Raw genomic sequence first — 21,272 nt, forward strand, 5'->3', positions numbered from 1 at the left:
TTTTAAATGGACTAATTAATTGAGTAGTAAATAAATAATATCATTATTTTGAAACGAACTTATAAGAAAATAATTCTTTTTCAACTAAGTACTTGGAATATCCATGTAAGTGAATAAACGATATGAGTTTAAGTTGTATGTACTATCATTATAAAGTTTGATTTACATCATATCATAACTTTGTCGGACATCTAGGTTAGAGTCTGATTTATTTGAAATTGCTTGACTCAAATTTGAAACCTCTAACGAAAGAATAATTTTATTCATCGCACTATTTTTGTCGGTCCCGCTTAGGAAACTTACATGTAATTATGTAGGAGGAAATCTTTTTTACACCAATTTATATAAGCTACTAATCTCTTCGTATCATTGGTGTAAGAAATTTCTACGATGTTATAATGTATTTAAGTTAAATTCTTATTTTATTTTTTAATATATGTATATACACACAACTACTTTATTTTTTTAAAATATATATACATGACTATACTATTAAAAGTTGTTTCTTTATTATCTCATTTTCGTTCTCTATTCTATGAAATGATTGCACCATATAAGTTGTGAACAAAAGCTTCAATAATAACAACAATCATGGAGTTTCATGATCATTTTTCTCAAGAATTAGGTCAACAACAACACCAACAACACAACGTCGGTGACGATGTTTCGGATCAATCGATGAATTTCTCCGTAAAGCTAAGTCAACAATATAGGGACGAGGTCAATAACAACGAGCACAACAACAACAACAATAATAGTAACGTTTGGGATCAGAGTGAGAAATACAAAGCGGATATTTTAAACCATCATTTATCGGAACAACTTCTTTCTGCACACGTGGCTTGCCTGAGAATCGCGACTCCGGTGGACCAGTTACCGAGGATCGACGAGCAGTTGACGGAGTCACAGAATTTGGTGGCAAAGTACTATGTTGTTGGTCAAAGTCAACGGTCTCTTGATGATAAAGAACTTGATCAATTTATGGTATTTTTACTATTTTTAAGAACTTGATCTATGACAAAAACATGTATTTTTCCATGATGTTTAAGATTTAATATATAGTATATTTTTTAAGGGTTATACATCGTTCGTTGTATTAGAAATTTTATTTTTACACGATCTAGATTTTCTTGATTTGTTATAATAATATATAATCTGTCTTGTTTTTAAGATTAAATCTCACGATTTAAGATGATTTTAGTGTAGAAAATGTGAGATATTTGTATTGTGTCTAACGGATGGTGAATCCAATCTAGATTTGAAATTAAATTTGAAATATTTTCTCGATTTCCAAGAAAGGGTTTAGTGGAAATAGCTTAAGCTCTTAATATTTGTATTTACAAAAATAAAATTTTCGCTCTGCTATTTTTTTACGGCTCGATAATGCAGCGCTCGTTCACTCCTTCTACTTTATTCATTAAATAAAAAAAGTTGCCTTTCCTTGATAAATAGTGTCTTAAAGTGAAGCGAAGACATTATTAAAGAAAAGAAATGACGAATCGGTCAATTGCATTAAATAGGAGATGCAGGATTTGTCTTAACCACAAGTGCATTCGCTATTCAGTTTCATCCTTAATGCCATCAATTCTTTGTGAATGATGTTCAACTGTCTGACTTTCAAACATATGACCAGGGGCGGAGCTATCTTGTATGAAGGGGTAGATCTGAACCCTCTTCAGTAGAAAATTATATTATTTATGTATGATTAAAATAAGTTTGTATATATATATATAGTAGATGTTGATCGAATCCCTTTCGGTTATCTAGTTTTACAGATTTTGAACCCCCTTTTTCAAAATCCTGGTGGATACATCACTATATTGAAGTTCCGATATTTTTTTTGGAATTTCAAACCTCAACAAAGGAATAATTAGAGGGTTAATACAAAAGGTTATTATTTTTTCATTTCGATCGATATATATAACTTAAACTCTATTTTGTTTTTGTTAATAATTATTTTGTAGGCAAATTATGTTCTATTGCTCTCTTCTTTTAAAGAGCAACTACAACAACATGTTCGTGTCCATGCAATGGAAGCTGTCATGGCTTGTTGGGATCTTGATCAATCTCTACAAACTTTAACAGGTAATTAATATATAACACATTTGTGTTTAATTAACAATACATCATCTTTTATCGGTTCAACTGAATTCAGTATTTTCACTATGATATTTCGATAGACATACTAATACATTTAAATCCTACGTTTTTGAAGAGTCTTTTAACCATATTAGAAATTCTTAAGAACTTTTTAAACGCGGAACATGATTGACAAAATGCACATTCATTCTCAAAGTTTATGAATTCATAGTCAAATATTTCTTGACATTTTGTATATTTCTCAATACATATACAAAAGATTTTGGGTTTCCGTGGAACCGCCCCATATTCAATATCAGTAATGATCTATATAGCAGACCTCAACTTATTTAGGACTGAAACATATATAATTGGTGATGTATCGTATTATGAACTCGGAATTTCATAATAACGTACATCGAGTTCAAGCATACTAATATATACTTACAGATTGAACTCATCAAGTTTAAATTCTCGATGCGTGATAGGGGTAGCATCAGGAGAAGGTACAGGTGCAACCATGTCAGATGATGATGAAGATAATCAAGTAGAAAGTGAGACATATTGTCATTATAATGGAATTTTAGATGGACAAGATAGTAATGGTTTTGGTCCTCTTGTACCTACTGAAAATGAAAGATTTTTGATGGAACGTGTGAGGCAAGAATTGAAACAAGAGTTCAAACAGGTAACAATTTACTTTACTATTCAGTTAGAATTCAGTAATTTTGATTACACAAATATATGTGTAGTTAAAGATATTGTGGTTTCGTTAGTTTAAAATGTAGTAATTACGATTCAGTTGAATTCAGTAATTTTGATTACACAGATAAATGTAGTTAATGATATTGTGGTTTCGTTAGTTTAAAATGTAGCATTCAACTGAAAAATCACATTGATGAATAGTACTGTCCGTCCGGTATTGTTTAATTTGTCATGCTTTTTATTTTTTAGAGTCAAACTATAAAAACTTTGATTAACATTTTAAAGATGTATTCTTTTATCATATTAATATGCAAAAAAATTGTAATTTATAGTACTTTTCATATAGTTTTAGAATATCTAACTTTTTTGTTTAAAATATCGAATTAATGTGATCTAATTTAACTTTGAAAATTAATGAAATTGACTTTCGAAAAGCGCAACACGACAAATAATACCGGACGGAGTGAGTAATAAGTAAAGCTTGTTATATATTTACTGATCGTAATTATTGGATTATCTTTTCTTTTTTTTTTGTAATTTTTTTTCTTTCTAGGATTACAAGGGGAAGATTGTAGACATTAGAGAAGAAATTTTAAGAAAAAGAAGAGCAGGAAAGCTGCCTGGTGACACTACTTCTGCCTTAAAAGCTTGGTGGAAATCACATTCTAAGTGGCCTTATCCCACAGTAAGTACTACTATACTCATTAAGTTACGAGTTTGAATCGTGAAATCAACTATTGATTGATGTTGGTCTCAGTCGTCAGTTAGGCAGCCCACATCATGCTCCTTCTTGGGGCACGGGTAAAACTAGTACTTGAAATTATTATTGACTTTGAATTTAGAAAATCATATTAAAGTTTAAATCTTGAATTCGTTTCTGTTTTAAGGTCCAACCTTTCAATATCCGTAATTTGTTTTAGTGTAACTAAAGAGTTTAACACATAATTTGTGCAAGATCTGTTATGCAAGCTCACAGTGTTGGATTTTGAGCGTGCTTAAGGCATACATTCGGACACTTAGAATGCAACTCTCATAGAACTAAGCCACACACGTAAGTCTCAGGGCGTCATGTTAGAGCTCTCCCCTGGGGCGAATCCCAACACCACGTGAATATGGAATGCTTTGTGCATTAGATTGTCTAAGATTTTTGTTGTTGATGATGCTTATATATAGGAGGAAGATAAAGCAAAATTAGTGAAAGATACAGGATTGCAATTAAAACAAGTCAATAATTGGTTCATTAACCAAAGGAAAAGAAATTGGCACTCTACTCCATCATCATCTTCTACACAAAAAAGCAAACGCAAAAGGTAGATTAATTTACTAATTAATTAATAATTGATTAATTATTGTTACTCCAAATAATATATTTTACTAACTTTATCCTAATATTTTGGTAAAAATTATATATATAGTGCAGGTGAAAAATCTAGAAATGATCACTTCACATGACAGGAGAATTGAGAATATCATGCATGAAGGGAAAAGAATATGTTTGATAGGACGAAAGTCATTTTATATTCTGTAAAATATTTTTAATGACTTTTAGCTTATAAGTTGTGGATGCACGTTCATTCAATGTCTCAAATTTAGACTTTATATATATATATATATATATCGCAAAAGTCAGATGAACTTTAAGTGTTAGATTTTGAATTTAAAAGGGTTGTTGTTTTGATGTGCTATACTTTTTGTTTATCGGAATTTGAAGCTCTTTAGGTTTTTATAGCAATTTCAAATTTTTAATATAATTGAGTTCATAGTAATTAAATATTCAGTGAATTTCTGACGTGTCTGCGGCAAGTGTTGATGAATAAGTAATCTAACAATTGAAACATGTCAAAGAAACAGGTCCAACAAGTGTTGATGAGAAGGAAATTTAGAGTTAGAGTCGCACTAGAATTAGACTACTTATATTAATTAGGATTATATTACGACTAAAATTATATTAAGATTAGAATTATAGTTCGACTATGATTAAATTATTTATAATTTATTATTATTATCATATAGTAATAAATATTTTAGTAGAATTCTAACTATAGTTAACTTAGGAATTTGAGTATTTACTTTATAATTTTAATTATCTATACAATCCTTGAGTGAGATTTCTACAAAAGTTATTAGGTTCACAATTTTACATGAATCAATAAAAAACCCTCTAGCTTCGTCCAATCAAAGACACAAGCTCTAATCGAGATTTCACCACAACTCTTCTAATTTATTGGAATGAAAATTCGTTATTTATATATATTTGATGAAATTTTATTTATATAGAATCCAAATAAAAGCTATCGAATTCGGCTAATATCCCTCACCATTTAAGCAAACATTACAAAAAGTCATACATAACAACAATATCATAACCATCAAAAGTTAGGACAGTAAAAAGTTACGATAAAATGGTAAATATTCATTTATTTATAATACATAGTATTTTACCTATTTTGTGATTAATGACACGAATTTAAATTTAATCAAACTTTAATATCAATATCAAATACGAAAAAAAAATTGTAGTCTAATTCTATTAATAACATTTTCAATAATTTTAAAATAAAAAGTGTCACAAACCAATTTTGCTCTGTTTTTGAGCAATAACAGGGACAGCAAACCTAGATGAGAAATTACAATAAAGCCCATCTTCTTCCTCACGAGCTCCATCATCAAAATTTAGAGCATAACTCTGAGCATCATACTGAAATTGAGGTCTCGATTTCTTCGAATTCCGATTCATTTTTCTTAATAAATTCTTCAATATCACCAGCCATGATTCTCTTTGCTCTGTTTCATGATCTTGTAGCAGAGATCTGCTTTGAACTTCATGGCCTTTGCCCCAATTGAAACATGATAAACAACTACACAATCCACATCCACATCCAGTTGGAGAAGATGATGAATCGTAGTAATAATTAGAAATTTCGTTTTCTTGTTTGGAATCAGTAATGGGAATATAACTATTCATGATACTAAGCTCTTAATCAGAAGTCTCGTGATTATTTAGTATGAATATCAAATATCAAATATCAAATAAAAAAATCAAGAATTAAAATATTTTTAAATAGAGGAATCAATTGAAATTCAGAATAAATATTAAATATTAAATAAAAAAAATTAAATATAAAAATATTTTAAAATAGAAAAATCAATTGAAATTAAATATCGAATAGCAGATAAAAAATAGACAAATAATGTGTGAGTGTTGGGAGGAGAAAGATGGAAATTTGAGAATTGGTGAGTGTTTACTTATATGTATTTGTTTGTGCGTGTGGGATGTGTGTGTGAAGGGATAAAAAGGGAGTGAGAAGTGGACAAGTGGTTGTAAATTAAAAGGAAGGTTTAAAAAATATTTAAAAAGGTACCTTTATTAAAATAATAATTAAAAAAAATCTAATGTTGCAAAATCTACAAAGGAAAAGGATACTCTAGTTATTTTTATTTTTCATATACACATAAATTAAGTAGGTGGTTGTAGGTTAAACATTTTTATTTGGTTAGGAGAAATAGGTTAGTAAAATCATAAGAGAAATATTTAGGATATTCTTAAATTTAGCATAAATTAATTTTTTTTATGATTATTCAATACAAATTATTAGTTTTATTCTTAAATTATTGAATGTCTTAAAAATACATTTTTATTTGATTAATTAAACTTAAATATACTTCTACAACACTTTTCTCGACTTTTATAAATAGTCTTGTGCTCCTTCGGTCCTTCCTACTAAAGTTCGAGATTACTTATTATGTCACATAGCATATCAATAATGTATCTAAGTTTATTTAATCTAAAAGAATTCTTTTAAGACTGACAATTATTTAAAGACAAAATTAATAATTTACATGTTCTCAATACTTCTAAAATTAATATACATATAGTCAAAGTATGGCAAAATATAAAAAGAAGCTATGATAACTCATACTATTACGATGAAATGAATAAGATGTATTTATTTTTAATTAAAGATTTCGAATTTGAATTCTGAATCAAAGTAAAAGAGATGACACTATTTTCTACTTTAGTCTCATTATTAGTACAAGCTTTTTGCAATTGGTATACCGTGTGGCCGCCAAAAAAATATCTCATAAGTTAGTAATTATAACAAATCTTTAAAGCAAAGAAGAAACAAAAGAGTGTTGGACTCATGTAAGTATTCGTGTCTACAACGTGTAGAATGATAAGTAAATTGAATTATTTTTTTCATGCTGAGGTGGCATAGTAGTAGATTTATTTTAGTATAATGGAGAAATATTTTTACAAAAATAATAATAAAGTGAATGGAGTAAATAATACGTAAAAAAAAATTTAAGTGTGTAATTGATAATTTTATCGTAATTTAGATGTGTGTTTAGCTTTTTTGGTTTTCTTTTGTTATTGTGTGTGAGTGAAGCAAGCAGGGTGGAAGGGGTTTAAAGTCTTCTAATTATAATTAATTTTTTCTTTGTTAATATGGACATTGAAATAATAGTAATTATTAAATATGATGTAAAATATTTGCTAGTAATAATATTTAAAGATTATTTGTCATGTTCAACAATCCTATTGGCAATTCATGAAGCTGACTTAATTCTCACTTTCATCAAAATATATGCTACCTTTTCTTTTATGTCATCTCCTTTTCTTTTCTCCTTTTTTTTTTACCAATATTAACTAATATGTTGAGATCATATCCAAAAGTATGAGTCATGAATGAGTCATATTCTTATCCAAATGGAGATTCTACTAAGATCTTATATATTAAAAAAGAAAAAGATTGTTTTGGAATTGAGTGTTTGACAAATTAAAAATTTGTATGTTTAAAATGTAATAAGAGATAAAGATAATAAGGTGAATGTATAGTCACACTATGAGCGTAGATTAGAAATAAGGATTAAGATTGGACATGTAAAGAGTGTTAAGATGCACGAGTGAGGATGTGTAAGAGGTTGGTGATAGAGGAAGAGGATATGGGAAGAGGTAGGGGTAGATTGAATAAGTATTTGAGAAAGCTGATAAGATATGATATGAATAACTTTCGATTACCGAAAACATATTATTAGATAAAAAGGTGTGAAATACACGTATCAAGATATAAGGTTAGTAGATAATATAATATTTAGGGTAGAAGATTAGTAAATAGTATAATGATTAATGCTTTGTCAGTATTACTGTAGTTTTTGTTTTTTATTTACATCCGTATTTATTTTCATTTCGATAATTTATCTTAATATGTTATTTTATTGTATTTTGACTATTGTACTATTTTATTGTTGTTGTTGCTTGCTTCTAGTAGACATTGCATTATTTTCTTATGACGTGCTATATTATCTTCTTTATATATGAAATAATTGTATTTGAACCGAAAATCTATAAGATAGAAATAAGATTTACATATATTCTAGTCTCCTTATATGTGAAATTTCACCGAACATGTGAGTGTTGTTGTTTTGTCCATAGATTAACAAAAGCACACATAATATTTGATTTGTTTAGGATCCGAATATAATATCTCACGATTCTCAATCTATTTCATTAACTACTATACCATATCTTTGAGTGAAATACTTTAACTCTACTACAAAGTTATTTCATTTTTCATTCGATATTTGTAGAAAGTTATTTCATTTTTCATTCAATATTTCACACTCGCATTGATACTTGATTACATCTCAATGACCATCAGAAAGTCCCTTAACAGTGCTTTCTAGATCAGAGTGATTTTCATTTTCAAAGCTCGAATACAAGACTTCTTATTAAAAATAAAGAAATACTTGAAATCAAAGATACATCTATGGTCTCTCTACAATGCAAAGAGAAATTTTCAAAACCAAAATTCAGCTCTAAATTCTCATTTCTTTCTCCCCTAAATTTCATATAGAATCCCCAACAGAAATCGAGGAAAAACAAATAATTTGCTTCTTCAATTCTTAATTTTAATTAATATTTTGAATTTGAAACCTGAATATGAACTCATGAGAACATTTTATCTCATAACTCGAGTTTGAACTTTGAATATCAGCTCATCAGAAACATTTTATCTCATAATTTCGAGTTTAAGTTCTGAATATAAGAGCGGCAAAAGATTTTCTTCCATAATCTCGAGTTTGAGCTCTGAATATGAACTCGCTTTTCACCTCCAAATTGGGATATCACGACCCAAAAATAATAAGCATAGCAACACAAAGAAAGCAGAGAAACAGCGAAAAAAGGCAATAATTTTTACATTATAAATCTATGTAAAGAATCAAACTCAACTGTAATTTCATCTCTATATAGAAAAAAACAATAAAAATTATCACACAAAAGCACTTAACTTGCAGCAGCTACTTCCCTCACTGGCAAGGATTTCACCGGCGGCGAAGGAGGAAGTCGAGAGGAGAAATTCCTCAAAGGAGCAATTTCTTCACTATCATCATCAAATCCATCTTCAAAATTAAGCGAATAACTCATCGGATCGTAACGAAACTCAGTTGAAGCGTGTCTTTTGTGCCGATTCGATCCAGTTCCGACGAAATTCAGAACATTTAACACCTTATCTTTCAATTTCGGAAGGTTACTAGGTTCTTCGTTGTTTACCCAAATCAGCGCCGGATTCTCATCGGACGATGACGGCGGCGGCGGAGGACGGCGGTGAGGGAAGCAACAAGACAAACAGAGGGAGTTTTTGAGCTTCTGTTTGAGAGATGGGGGTGAAGTTAGAGAAAAATCATCGTTTTCGTCCATTGGAGCTGAGAATTGAGATTGAAAATGGCGAAGAAAAATTGGAGATTTTACATGGAAAAAAAAAAGACGAAAAGGGACAAATTGGCCTGTTTTGGTTCCCACTGTTTTGTTAACAAATTTTATGTGCGGCTATTCACAAGTGGTATGGTATATACTCGCTCCGTTCTAAAATAGTTATCGCGTTTTAATTTTAAAGGATTAATTGAATTAATTTGGACACTCAAAAAAACTAAACAAGATCTGATATATATTATAAATTTTTTCGTCACTTAAAAAATATATTTTAAAATATTAATTAATATTTATATTATATCCTGCTAGAAAAGAAAAATGTGATAAGATTGAAAAACATTTTAACTAATCTACAAGGTGTCTATACTATAAAATAAAAGATTTTGAATTTTTATTTTAAATTAGATAAAGGATGTCCGTGCAAGGCACGGACTATTTTCACGTATTGAGACTTAAAAAAATATATGATTAAATTTAATTGTAACATAATATGTTACATTTAAACTGCGAAATATAATCTTGGGAGCTTGCTAGAAAAATAAATTGTTATTTGTTATTTCTGTAACATAATTACAGAAATAACCCCACTTATTTGGAATGAAGTACTCTTCATTGGTTGATCCACGTGGCATTTTTCATTGTTTTCGTCGGACGGAAGAACCAACATTTACATAGAATGATTGAACAAAATGGTTACCGTCAAAATGGGCTTGACCTGCAAGGTCGGATTAACTCAATCCTTGAATTAAGTGCTTAATTTTTTTGACTCATTTAAAACGAGATTTTTTAGTCCAACCTCACTTCGCTCGCTAGCATCGTAGGCCAAATCCGCTAGTCTCAGAGGCCAGCCCGTGGGTTATGAACATTTAAAAATAGGAAAATTTTCACATATAGTCACTTTAAAATAATTAATTACTCTCCATAACTATAGTTTGATAATTATAATTTGTAGCTACATGTTATATGGAGGAGAGAGGAGAGAGAGAGCGGGGAAAAAGAGTGGGAGAAAGGTGAATCGTATATGTATTTGGTTAGATAATTGTATATTATACATATGTATTTGTATATATGGCAAGAGAGATTAGGAGAGGGAGGAGAGAGGCGAGCGAGATTGGGAGAGAGAGAAGAGATGCGAGCGAGATCGGGAGAGGGAGGAGAGATGCGAGCGAGAGAGGATAGAGAGTGGGAGAGAGGTGAATTGTATATGTATATATTTGTATATAACTGTAAATTATACACATACATTTGTATAAATGGCAATCGAGATTGAGAGAGGGAGGAGAGAGGCGAGCGAGAGAGGACAAAGAGTGGGAAAGACGTGAATATATATATATATATACATATATATAGTAGTGTTTTATTTGTAAATATTTTATCAATAAATATGTTCAAAACATAAAAAAAATCAAGTCTTTACACTAGCCTTTTTTTTTGTAGGAGGAATGATTGAATGATCAACATTTTTTCGCTAAATCTTACGTTGACTATTATGTATTTTGGTAAGTATTCACCGAAGTGTGAGATTCATAAATGAATTTTTGCAAGTATTCGCTGAAGTGTGTGATTCATAAATGAAAATTTGTATGTATTGATATCCTGTTCATAGACGTCAATATTCAATTCTCTTAGATACTCCTTCTAAAAGAGTAATATTATTCATTATTTGGTTGAAATATCAACCCGTCCCAACCCGTGACCCGCTTAGGGCTGGGTTGAGCCGCTGTTTTATTGACCCTTTAACTAAAAGGGTCAGCTCACCCCAACTCATTTAACTCTCTAGCCCGTTAAGATTGAGTTGAGTTGGACCAATCCATTTTGACAGCTTTAGACTGTCATTCATTCAATTAAATGCAAGATAAAATAATATTTTATTTGAAATTATTATACTTTATACATCACATCAAGCGAATTTTATGTTATTTTCTTAATAAATACATCAAATTTGAATGTGCAAATAAAATTAACAAGTATATCAAATCTAAATGTGACAAGTAAAATTAAACGGAGGAAGTAATTCCTAACCTATCTTAAGAACTAATTACTTTTAAATTACGAAATTAATATTTGAACTCATTTGACTATTAAAAAAGTCACAAGTTTTGATCTCATAATTGTACTTTAAACCAATATTCAAACTTCAAAACAAATATAAAAAGGTAATAAAAGTATAAATAGAAAATAGAACAAGTATATTTCCTACAAATTTCATAAGTTAAATGATAATTACGTTGTATTTTTACTCTTTTTTAAATTACAAAATTTCTTAACATTTAAGGATTTTATATAATTCACTCAACGTTTTCCAATTTTTGATAAATCACTCAATTTTCAATATATCACATTCTGATTCAAATATATCATTTAACGTCGAATACATCATGTCCCGGTACATTGCTTTTGTTGATGCAACACACATGTCTCAATAAATCGCTCAAAAATTTAGATACATTACTTTTATTAATACAAGACATATCTGTCCCGGTAGATCGTATAGGAGTGATATATCTGAAAATAGACGAAGTGAGATCTTTTGTATTTTTTCAAATAGTAGAAAAATTTAAATATATGATAAAGAAAAGAGTAACTTTCACATATAGCAAACATAAAAATCATATTTGTATATTATAACTATAGTTTGCATAATTACGCTACATAAAAAACATAAATATGTATATTTCGCTATATGTATGCGAAAAAGAAAGCAGTTGTATAATTTGATATACATATAAAAAATCAGTTATATAATTCATTATACATATACAAAAGAAACAATTATATACAAAAGATCAATTGTATAATCTGTGTATGTATAATTTGAGAAAGAGAGAAAGACAAAAGAAAACTAGGAAGGGAAATATTTATATTATATAATTATAAGTGTATAGGACGAAGATATATGTATTTGCATGTGTATATACAATTTTCTCTCACTTTATACAGACAGAAACACAACTTATACATTTCATTTCTATTTGTATAAGCGAGGGAGGCGAGCGAGATCTGAAAGAGGAGAGAGAGGGGAACAAATATATATATATATATACAATTATCTCTCGCATTATACAAAAACAAACACATTATATACATTTTTATTTGTATAAAAGCAGAGAAGCGAGCAAGACTGCAACTAAACGAGAGTAGCGAGCAAGATTACATTAGGGAGAGAGGCAAAAATAACAATAGTATATTTGTAGCATTTAATTTGAATTAATAGTTTGTTATTACATACAATTTTTTCTAAAATAAATTGTGTATTTTCGTAATTATTTTTTTTTTTATGAAAAAAAAAACAAGGTGGATTAAGGGTTGGTGGGAGTGGGGGTGGGGTGTGATTTGCATTTCGCCATTTCCTGGGAGGTTCCCGGGCAGACAGTCAAAACTCCCAAATTCTTTGTTTCCTTAATTTGTAAGACATAGACTAATTTAGAATGTTTAGATCTGAACAACATTTTAGAAAGAAGAGGAAAATTCAAAATCCCATTGGATAATTTCTTGTTCTTGTTCTTCTTTCTCAGTAAATTTTGGTCTATACATAAACCCCATATACAGATTGACTCAAATTACATACAAAGATTTGATTTTGAATACAGATTGACTCAAATTACAAACGAAGATTTGATTTTGAATGTATGAGATTGTAAAAACATGATGGAACTCAAACCCCTTAATTCAGTTCCACCTATAAAGCCACCACCAGGTCACAATCTCTTCCCAACACTCAATCCACCAGAAAAGACTCTAACTTTCCACAAATTTTTGGTCCTATTCCTTACTTTTATAGCATATGCAGCTTTTCATGCCTCTAGGAAACCACCAAGTATAGTAAAATCAGTTCTTGGTCCTGAGATCAAAGCTCTAAATGGTACAGATAGCACCATTGTTGCAACTGGATGGGCCCCATTTGAAGGTGCTAATGGGCCACATCGTTTAGGGGAGCTTGATCTTGCATTCTTGTTAGCATATTCAATTGGGATGTATTTTGCTGGTCATATTGGTGATAATATTGATTTGAGGATTTTTTTGACTGTTGGAATGTTGGGTAGTGGGGTTTTGGTGATTGCTTTTGGTTTAGGCTATTTTCTTGATGTGCATTGGCTTGGTTTTTTCTTAATTGTTCAGATTTTGTGTGGACTTTTTCAGTCTATTGGGTGGCCTTGTGTTGTGGCTGTGATGGGAAATTGGTTTGGGAAGGCTAAGAGGGGTTTGATAATGGGAGTTTGGAATTCAAATACCTCTATTGGTAATATTATAGGTTCTCTAGCTGCCTCATCTGTGTTGAGTTTAGGTTGGGGTTGGTCTTTTGTATTACCTGGCTTATTCATTTTGGTTGTGGCAGCTTTGGTTTACTTGTTTCTTGTAGTTAGCCCTGATCACATTGGTCTTGAATTGACTTCGAAGGAGATTGAGATGAATGTGGAGGGAGTTGCATTGGTGGGCTCAGAGACAGGTGAAGTGGAAGAGGAGGGATTTGTGGAACCCGGAATGGAGGGTGCTGGTGCTATCGGGTTCTTACAAGCCTGGAGGTTACCAGGCGTGGCACCGTTTGCGTTCTGCTTGTTTTTCTCCAAGCTAGTGGCTTACACATTTTTGTATTGGTTGCCCTTCTACTTAAGGCAAACAGGTACTTACTTAGCGGAACTTTTTCTGGGAAAACTTCTTCTTTTGTGTTATGTGATTGAGTTTAGGATTGTTTCCTTTTATTTTGCTAGTTGTAAAACACTGCCGTCCTAAGTTCTATATGAATAACTTGACTTGAATGATTGGAACTTGTTACTTTGCACTTACATTGGAGTAGTTGAGAGTTGGGAGACACATATGGTTGTTGCATTCCACAGTGTGTTCATTTACTTCTGCTAGAATGAGAATTGAGGTCGCAAAGCTTTCGGTTTGGCACTTGAAACAGTTATGATGTTCAAAATTAGATCTTAATCTGCTGATTTAGTATAACTATTAACATGTAATTGCTTTGTTTATGAGTGAAGTACTCCCTGTTCTATGTTGATGACCCAAACAAACATTTGTCCTGATGTCCGGTTGTGTAAAAAATTTAATCTTCGTTTGAGCCACTCCTACCATGGGTTGCATGCTTGAAATTTTGTTGTTGTTGCAGTTGTTGCTGGTGTGCAGCTGTCTCACGAAAATGCTGGGATCCTTTCGACAGTTTTTGATATTGGAGGAGTCATTGGAGGGGTTTTGGCAGGAGTTACATCCGATATAATTGAAGCTCGTGGGGTTACTTCCATTGTGTTCTTGTTGTTATCAATACCTTCTCTTCTTTTCTATCGCATATATGGAAGTGTATCTATGTTTACCAACATTGCTTTGATGCTCATTTCTGGTGCACTTGTCAATGGTCCTTACTCCCTTATTACCACAGCAGTTTCAGCAGATCTTGGTACTCAGAGCCTGATAAAGGGGAACTCTCGTGCATTAGCTACGGTGAGTGCAATTATAGATGGTACTGGTTCAGTAGGGGCAGCTCTCGGGCCCCTTTTAGCTGGATATATTTCAACAAGAGGATGGAACAGTGTCTTTGTTATGCTAGTTCTTTCAATATTCATTGCAAGCCTATTTTTAATCCCTATCGTGAAAAATGAGATTAAAGGTAAGCTGAACGAAGGGAAATGGCTTTGGATCAGCGCGTTTAAAAGGTGATTCAGAACCTCTCGAAGGCAAAGCTACGAATACCCCTTTTTGAAAATGAAAATGGTTCAGGATTTGAACCTTTGAAGTAGTGCAGAAGCTCCTTATTCTTTTGTATAGATACTTAAAGATCTCTATAGAAGAGTTCTACAGTAGACTCGCGAAGCTGTTATTCTTGTATGTCCTTTTTTGGATATCTCATTTTTATCGATACACATTTCACAGAACAGTGAATACTTGTTATATTATTCTGTACTATTCAACTGACTTAAGAGTATCATTTTGGTGCCTTTTCGCGTTTCTTGTAGCATGAGATGGATGTGTTGCTGTTCTGTTGAAACATATTAATGAAAGAAATTTATGTTGATGTATAATCTGAAACCTCAATAGTTGCTGGTATATTCCATTTTCTTACTTTGCATGTTGCTACATTCAATTGTGATCTGTTGTGCTTGTGAAAGACATGTATGGAGATTCTGTCTCTTGAAGATTTCAGAATCTGTAAGAGAGGAGGAGAGAGAAAATGCATGCATGGAGATTTTGACTGTCGGAGATTCAAGAATCTATGAGGAGAGGAGAGAAAGAAGGCACATGGTCAAAGATGATTGCTGATGATGAGCACGAAACAGATCACTGTAATGTTGCTCGAATTCTCCAAAAACTGTTGCTACACCATGTGCAAAAAAAGTACTTTCGGAGGATCACACACGCACATACCCCAATACAGCAGAAAGTATGAAAGTCATATATTAAGGTCATTACCAACAAGATATTTCGTGTTTCAAACAAGTTTATATCAACTATATTAACCGATTGGTGATAGACTGACATCCAACACAAAACTAGAAACATACAATTACTTTAATAATGTAGTAGTATATAACTATATATTATTCAATGATAATCTAATGTTTATGCTACCAGAAGATGAATTTTAATTGTGTGCCCTTTCAGTAAAGGGTGCATACAATTGAAGAATGAATTATTTACAAATTTTTGGTTCAATGGCTTGCTCATTTCTCCCTCAAGCTTTTATTCCATCTGCTTCAGTTCTAAATTGGAACATTACAAGGAAGAACAAATCCTACCTCAGAAATATATTTACAAAGTCGAATTCGTTCTCAACTGTTGCCTAGGTTGATTTGTTGTACGCGATAGCTCTACCCTTCGAGTAAAGATTTCAGATTCTGAAGCCCCTCGGCGGAGATGCACTTCCTGATTCTTGATCTTTGGAATACGACAGGTGGTGGTGGCTCGGAGTGAAAACATACCATGACTACTGTTAAGTTGTCTATGGCACCGCGTTTTTTGGCCTCATCTACTATTTCCTTGCAGCATAATTTTACATTGTTGTGTTCCTGTAGTCTCCTCCGGGCAAAATCCACTGCGTTTTGGTTTCTGAATACGTCCCATATTCCATCACTGCCAATGATCAGAAACTCGTCCTCCTTAGTCAGCGTAAGCAGCTTTAGTTCAGGTTCAGCACTCAATGGACCACCTTTGTCAGCTTCCTTCAGTCCCTTAATGTGCCAGTTACCCAGTGCTCGGGTCACGCCCAACTGTCCATTCAAATAGCCATCATCGACAAATCCACCCAAGGACTCGACACGTGTTCTTTCATTGACACAACAAGGTCTGTGATCCTTTGACATTTCTATAGCCAGTCCACCTCGAGAGAGAACAGCTCGACAGTCGCCAGCATTTGCCACGAGTAATGATCTGCCAATCAGATAATAGTACAGAAAGATAAGAACTAATACTAGACACTGATCTCCCAATGTAGTTCAATGAAGATATATTTGCAAGGATAAAGAATGAACGAGACCAACAGAATTCCCTACTTGAAGAACGATATAACTAAACAAGTCAGCCTATGGAGTTAGCGGTATTTACTCGGATATGTAATATGGTGGCCGGTATTACTAACAAACTAAAGAAAGCTTCAAAAATACTAAGACAACAAGCTGGTTGATTGAACCTATGTTGCTCAGACTCTTCAAAAAAACAGTCGATTGTGTATTGGATCCTCCAAAACTATGCATATTTGGAGGATCCAACATGGGTGCGGCAGCATTTTGGAGGGTCCGAGCAACGAGGTATTGGATTATAAATGAGAAGACAGGATGAAGAGAAAATAGTGAAGTATGACGAGGTCAATATGCAGGGACTGTTACCTTCCAAATATCATAGCAGTGAGTGCAGTTGTGCCTGAGGACAAGGCAGAATCGAGAGAGCATGACTTGGCAAAAGCAGCATCAGTCTCCAAAAAAGATTTACTCACCACTTTTTCTAGCTTCAGAGGGAAATCTGCATCCTCAACGATGATTCTTGGTAGACTGTCGCGTACAAATAGTGCTGCTCCCTTTCCACCATGTCCATCAAAGACCTGTCACTAAAACCATTTGCATCAGAGGTCGAAGAATATCGAATACTAGATATGCTACAAATTGTAGAAAGATTGGCTTGTTACATCTTTTGAGTTCTCCTCCATCTCCTATGGAAATCCTATTCTATATAAAGGCGAAAAGTGATTCTCAATCAAAAACTAGAAAAGTATTAGACAATATGTTTGGTCCTAAATGGCTAACTAATAAGATAAGTTTTGTACACCTACAGGTCCAAGTGTGAGCTCCTATGCGACACGGTCACATAGGTGAGATGCTTAGTGTACTAAGCTCAGCTGCTTCATTTTCGAACATTAGTGACAAGTATAAACTACAATATCTCATGGTTTTTGTGATTCTCTGGTGTGGTTTTTGGACTACAATTCTAAATAATCATGATATCTGTTTGGCTTCTTTTTTATGTGAGCAGGGGTCATGATCGGGTATGCAAGATTCGAGAACTCTAGATCACCAGTCATCACTAATGCTTTTTATATAGTTATATTTGATTTTTATTACAAATCTTGCGCTATTTTGCAATGGCAGAATACCTAACCCTCTCAAGTCTCACCCCACCCCCACTCAAACTTGGCAGAGATTATTAGTTGCACATCAAAACTAGTCATTGTCCTAAATTCTCCCCTGGATTCGGCTATTCCATAGAATTTACACCGAAATTCTTTTATCAATACAACAAACAAATCTTAAAGTGAGCAAAGAACAAATGCACATCCTAGTAAATTGAGTAAATATTCAAGTACGAATAGTCGTGATGTTCTGAGTTTAAAGAACTTACTCCATAGAAGGAGATAGCTTCCTCACCACTAATACTATGACCAAAGTTCTTAGCCATGTCCGCAATACAGATGTGAGTATCTTCCATATCATGACGGCCTCCAATATCAGACCACTCTCCAGACCTAAGAGTTGGGAGGAATTTATTGAAGAGTATATGCTGACGGTCTGCAATAGTCGTATCCTCAGATATACTTTCCATCTGAAGAACAAAGGAAATAACTTAATTGTAAGGTAATGAATAAGTTCATAGGCATGTCACAATCAGCTTAAATGTTATACTGCTGTTCAAGTGAACTTTCTATTTAGAAACGAAGCTAAAAAGAGTTATTTCAGCAAACAGTACAGGAGCATAGGGATATGAAGGTGTTATACGACTCAACTATGTTCTCGGACTTTCCAAAAGTGCTGCTGCACTGTGTCGGATCATCCAAAAATGCACTTTTTTTGGAAGATACGACACACATCTGAAGGTATTTTGAAGAGTTCATGCAACACAGGTACAATCATCATGAAGAATTTACATCTATGAATAATAACTTTTGACCAGAAATACTAATAACACTGTATAAACAGATGAAAAAAAACCCTACCAAATCCCACACTTCACGGGAAGAAAGAATCCCGAGAAGTGAAAATTACAAAAGCAAAACACCCATAATTAATAAATAGACCATCTAACAAAATTTGACAAAATCAAAAAGGAAAAGAGAAAGAGAAATCAAGAAAAAGACATGTTGAGGTAGCAAATAGTAATGGAACATGAAAGCCACAAGCCAGCATAATAACAAAAGATAATTGAGAGCACCATAATTATTGCTCCATCAAAGTACATCTCCAATAATGACAACACCTTAAAAAGAAGAAGAAAAATCAAATCTTGCAAGATGATTGAACAAAATCCCAAATTGACTAACTTCATTATCACAAACAGCACTTAACATCCACTTGCAAATCCAAAAACAGCTCTAAAGCATAATTACAGCAAGAAGTACACCTCAATCTATACAACTATATGAACCCTTTATATCCATATACCAGGAAAAAAAAAATCGCGAGATTACTTTAAAAAATCCCAAATTGACCTCAACATCTATTTACAAACCAAAAAACAGATCTAAAGCATAACTATAACAAGTACACCTCAATCTAAAATAAGCTTGAATCAACTATATGAATCCTATATATACATATACCATAAAAAATGACTTGCGAGCTTATTGAAATGATCCCAAATATACTATACTAGCAAGTAACAACTTTCCCTTTCTTTGAGCCAAGCATCCATCAGAAACAAACTCTCTACCCCAAAAAGATAGCGGAAAGTCCTAGATCAGAAACATCCTCTCTACCGCACAAAGGTAGAGATGTAAGGTCTGTTACATCCTACCTACCCAGGTCACACTTATGAGATTGTACGGGATGTATTGTTGTGGTAAACAAGTAACACCTCTCAACATCCATTTGCAAACTAGCTAGCGGAGTCGAGAGTTTCACTAGAAGTATTAATAGTATAAAAAAGTAAAATCAAGTGAATTCAACATCTACCAATGTAAACAACAACAACAACACCTATGCTTCAATCCCAAACAAGTTAGGGATCGACAATATGAATCATCACTTCTTCATTTAAGCTCATTTCATACATACATGAAGAAAGAGTAAACACACGAAGAGATCAACGAATTCAACAACTACCACATATATACAACACATCAATAACACCTAAGGTTCAATCCAAAACAAGTTATAGATCAACTATATGAATCATCACTTCTTCATTTAAACTCATCTCACACATATATAAGAAAGGTAAACACACTAAGAAATCAAGGAATTCAACAACTACCACACATACACAACAACACCTATGCTTCAATCCCAAACAAGTTAGATATCTGCTATCTGAATCCTCACTTCTTCATTTGAGCTCATTTCATATATACATAAAAATAAAAAAATTGATCTTTAGTGTAAACATGGATTCAGAGAAACCCCTTGTAGCCCTAACTCCACCCAACCCAACAAAACTTAGCCCAACAGGTAAAAGAGATTCAAAAAAAAAAAATCAGTAATACCTACAAAATTGAAAATTACTATATAACATATATATGATTAATAAAACAGATCCTTACTGGGAATGAATTTCTCATCACAGCATAGCTAGAAGATGAGTTTTTTTCAAATTTCTCTTTATGGGTATTTGAGAATTCACTTTCTATTTGTAAAGATCTGATCTTTTCACTGCAATCAGTCTTGGAAATGTCCAAATTCTCCATATCCTCACTCACTTCCTCTGAATCTTGCACACACATTACTGTTTAATATCAGTTTTAACAGGAAAAAAAATGGTATACATATATTTTTTCCACTTTATATTCTGCAAGTTGTTAGGTGATAAAAAGTTTGCTGAAAGCTTTGTGAAGGAATAGAGAATATCAAGAATTGAAATTTTGATGAGATGATTCTTGGAATATGTAAAGGGGTCAGATGAAAATTGATAAATCAAGTTTATATATAAACTCTGTATAATATAATGTATATAAAATAATACATATATACAATACAATATAGAAGAGAGACAATGAAAACTTGAGAAGTTTCCAGAATTATTATTATTTTCAATAAAAAAGTGGGGTGTATTACTGTGAAAAGCAATGTAACAGAGGCTTCTCTATTTGTTTTTTGAGGTTTTTAGGTAATAATTATTTTTTCCTCTTTTAATTTTTGTTGGTTTAGTATACTTTTTTTACTTTATGGGAAGCTTTCGGGGTGCTAGTGGGTATATAATAAGTTAAATTTGACCTTAACTAATAATCCTTCCGTTTAATAAAAGAATGATTCGGTTTGATTTGATACGAAATTTAAAATATAAAGAAAATTTTTGAATTTTGTGGTTTTAAATTAAAATTAGGTCAAATGTACAAAATAATCCTTTGATCTTGTGGCCTTAA

General features: G+C 32.1%; 5 protein-coding genes across 8 annotated transcripts; 2 read left to right on the forward strand and 3 right to left on the reverse strand.

The window, feature by feature from the left end:
• LOC107005852 (homeobox protein knotted-1-like LET12) lies at window positions 1-4,510 on the forward strand. Of its 4 annotated transcripts, none has more exons than XM_015204505.2 (6): window positions 1-984; window positions 1,965-2,085; window positions 2,568-2,767; window positions 3,338-3,469; window positions 3,958-4,094; window positions 4,200-4,510. In XM_015204505.2, the coding sequence occupies exons 1-6, from the start codon at window positions 592-594 to the stop codon at window positions 4,234-4,236; spliced, it is 1,020 nt and encodes a 339-aa protein (XP_015059991.1). In that variant the 5' UTR covers window positions 1-591; the 3' UTR covers window positions 4,237-4,510. The 4 variants fall into 4 exon arrangements, with proteins under 4 accessions (XP_015059991.1, XP_015059992.1, XP_027769204.1 ...); XM_015204506.2 differs by having other exon boundaries at window positions 4,205-4,440; XM_027913403.1 differs by lacking the exon at window positions 4,200-4,510 and adding an exon at window positions 3,740-3,835 and having other exon boundaries at window positions 3,958-4,065.
• Window positions 4,511-5,160: 650 nt separating this feature from the next.
• On the reverse strand, window positions 5,161-6,012 carry LOC107006750. The gene has a single exon (XM_015205266.2). It carries the CDS (start codon window positions 5,747-5,749, stop codon window positions 5,351-5,353), a length of 399 nt encoding a protein of 132 aa, XP_015060752.1. The 5' UTR covers window positions 5,750-6,012; the 3' UTR covers window positions 5,161-5,350.
• A 3,058-nt stretch (window positions 6,013-9,070) lies between these two features.
• Window positions 9,071-9,484, reverse strand: LOC107006625. The gene has a single exon (XM_015205138.2). It carries the CDS (start codon window positions 9,482-9,484, stop codon window positions 9,071-9,073), a length of 414 nt encoding a protein of 137 aa, XP_015060624.1.
• Window positions 9,485-12,820: 3,336 nt separating this feature from the next.
• On the forward strand, window positions 12,821-15,510 carry LOC107005614 (putative glycerol-3-phosphate transporter 5). Its single transcript, XM_015204254.2, has 2 exons — window positions 12,821-14,117; window positions 14,607-15,510. Exons 1-2 carry the CDS (start codon window positions 13,142-13,144, stop codon window positions 15,149-15,151), a joined length of 1,521 nt encoding a protein of 506 aa, XP_015059740.1. The 5' UTR covers window positions 12,821-13,141; the 3' UTR covers window positions 15,152-15,510.
• Window positions 15,511-16,009: 499 nt separating this feature from the next.
• On the reverse strand, window positions 16,010-20,843 carry LOC107005366 (probable protein phosphatase 2C 27). Its single transcript, XM_015203944.2, has 4 exons — window positions 20,454-20,843; window positions 18,320-18,520; window positions 17,314-17,525; window positions 16,010-16,858 (listed from the first exon to the last, which is right to left on the reverse strand). The coding sequence occupies exons 1-4, from the start codon at window positions 20,631-20,633 to the stop codon at window positions 16,300-16,302; spliced, it is 1,152 nt and encodes a 383-aa protein (XP_015059430.1). The 5' UTR covers window positions 20,634-20,843; the 3' UTR covers window positions 16,010-16,299.
• Between the last annotated feature and the right edge of the window lie 429 nt (window positions 20,844-21,272).

Source organism: Solanum pennellii, chromosome 12 (assembly GCF_001406875.1).
Source record: "Solanum pennellii chromosome 12, SPENNV200".
Lineage (NCBI taxonomy): Eukaryota > Viridiplantae > Streptophyta > Magnoliopsida > Solanales > Solanaceae > Solanum > Solanum pennellii.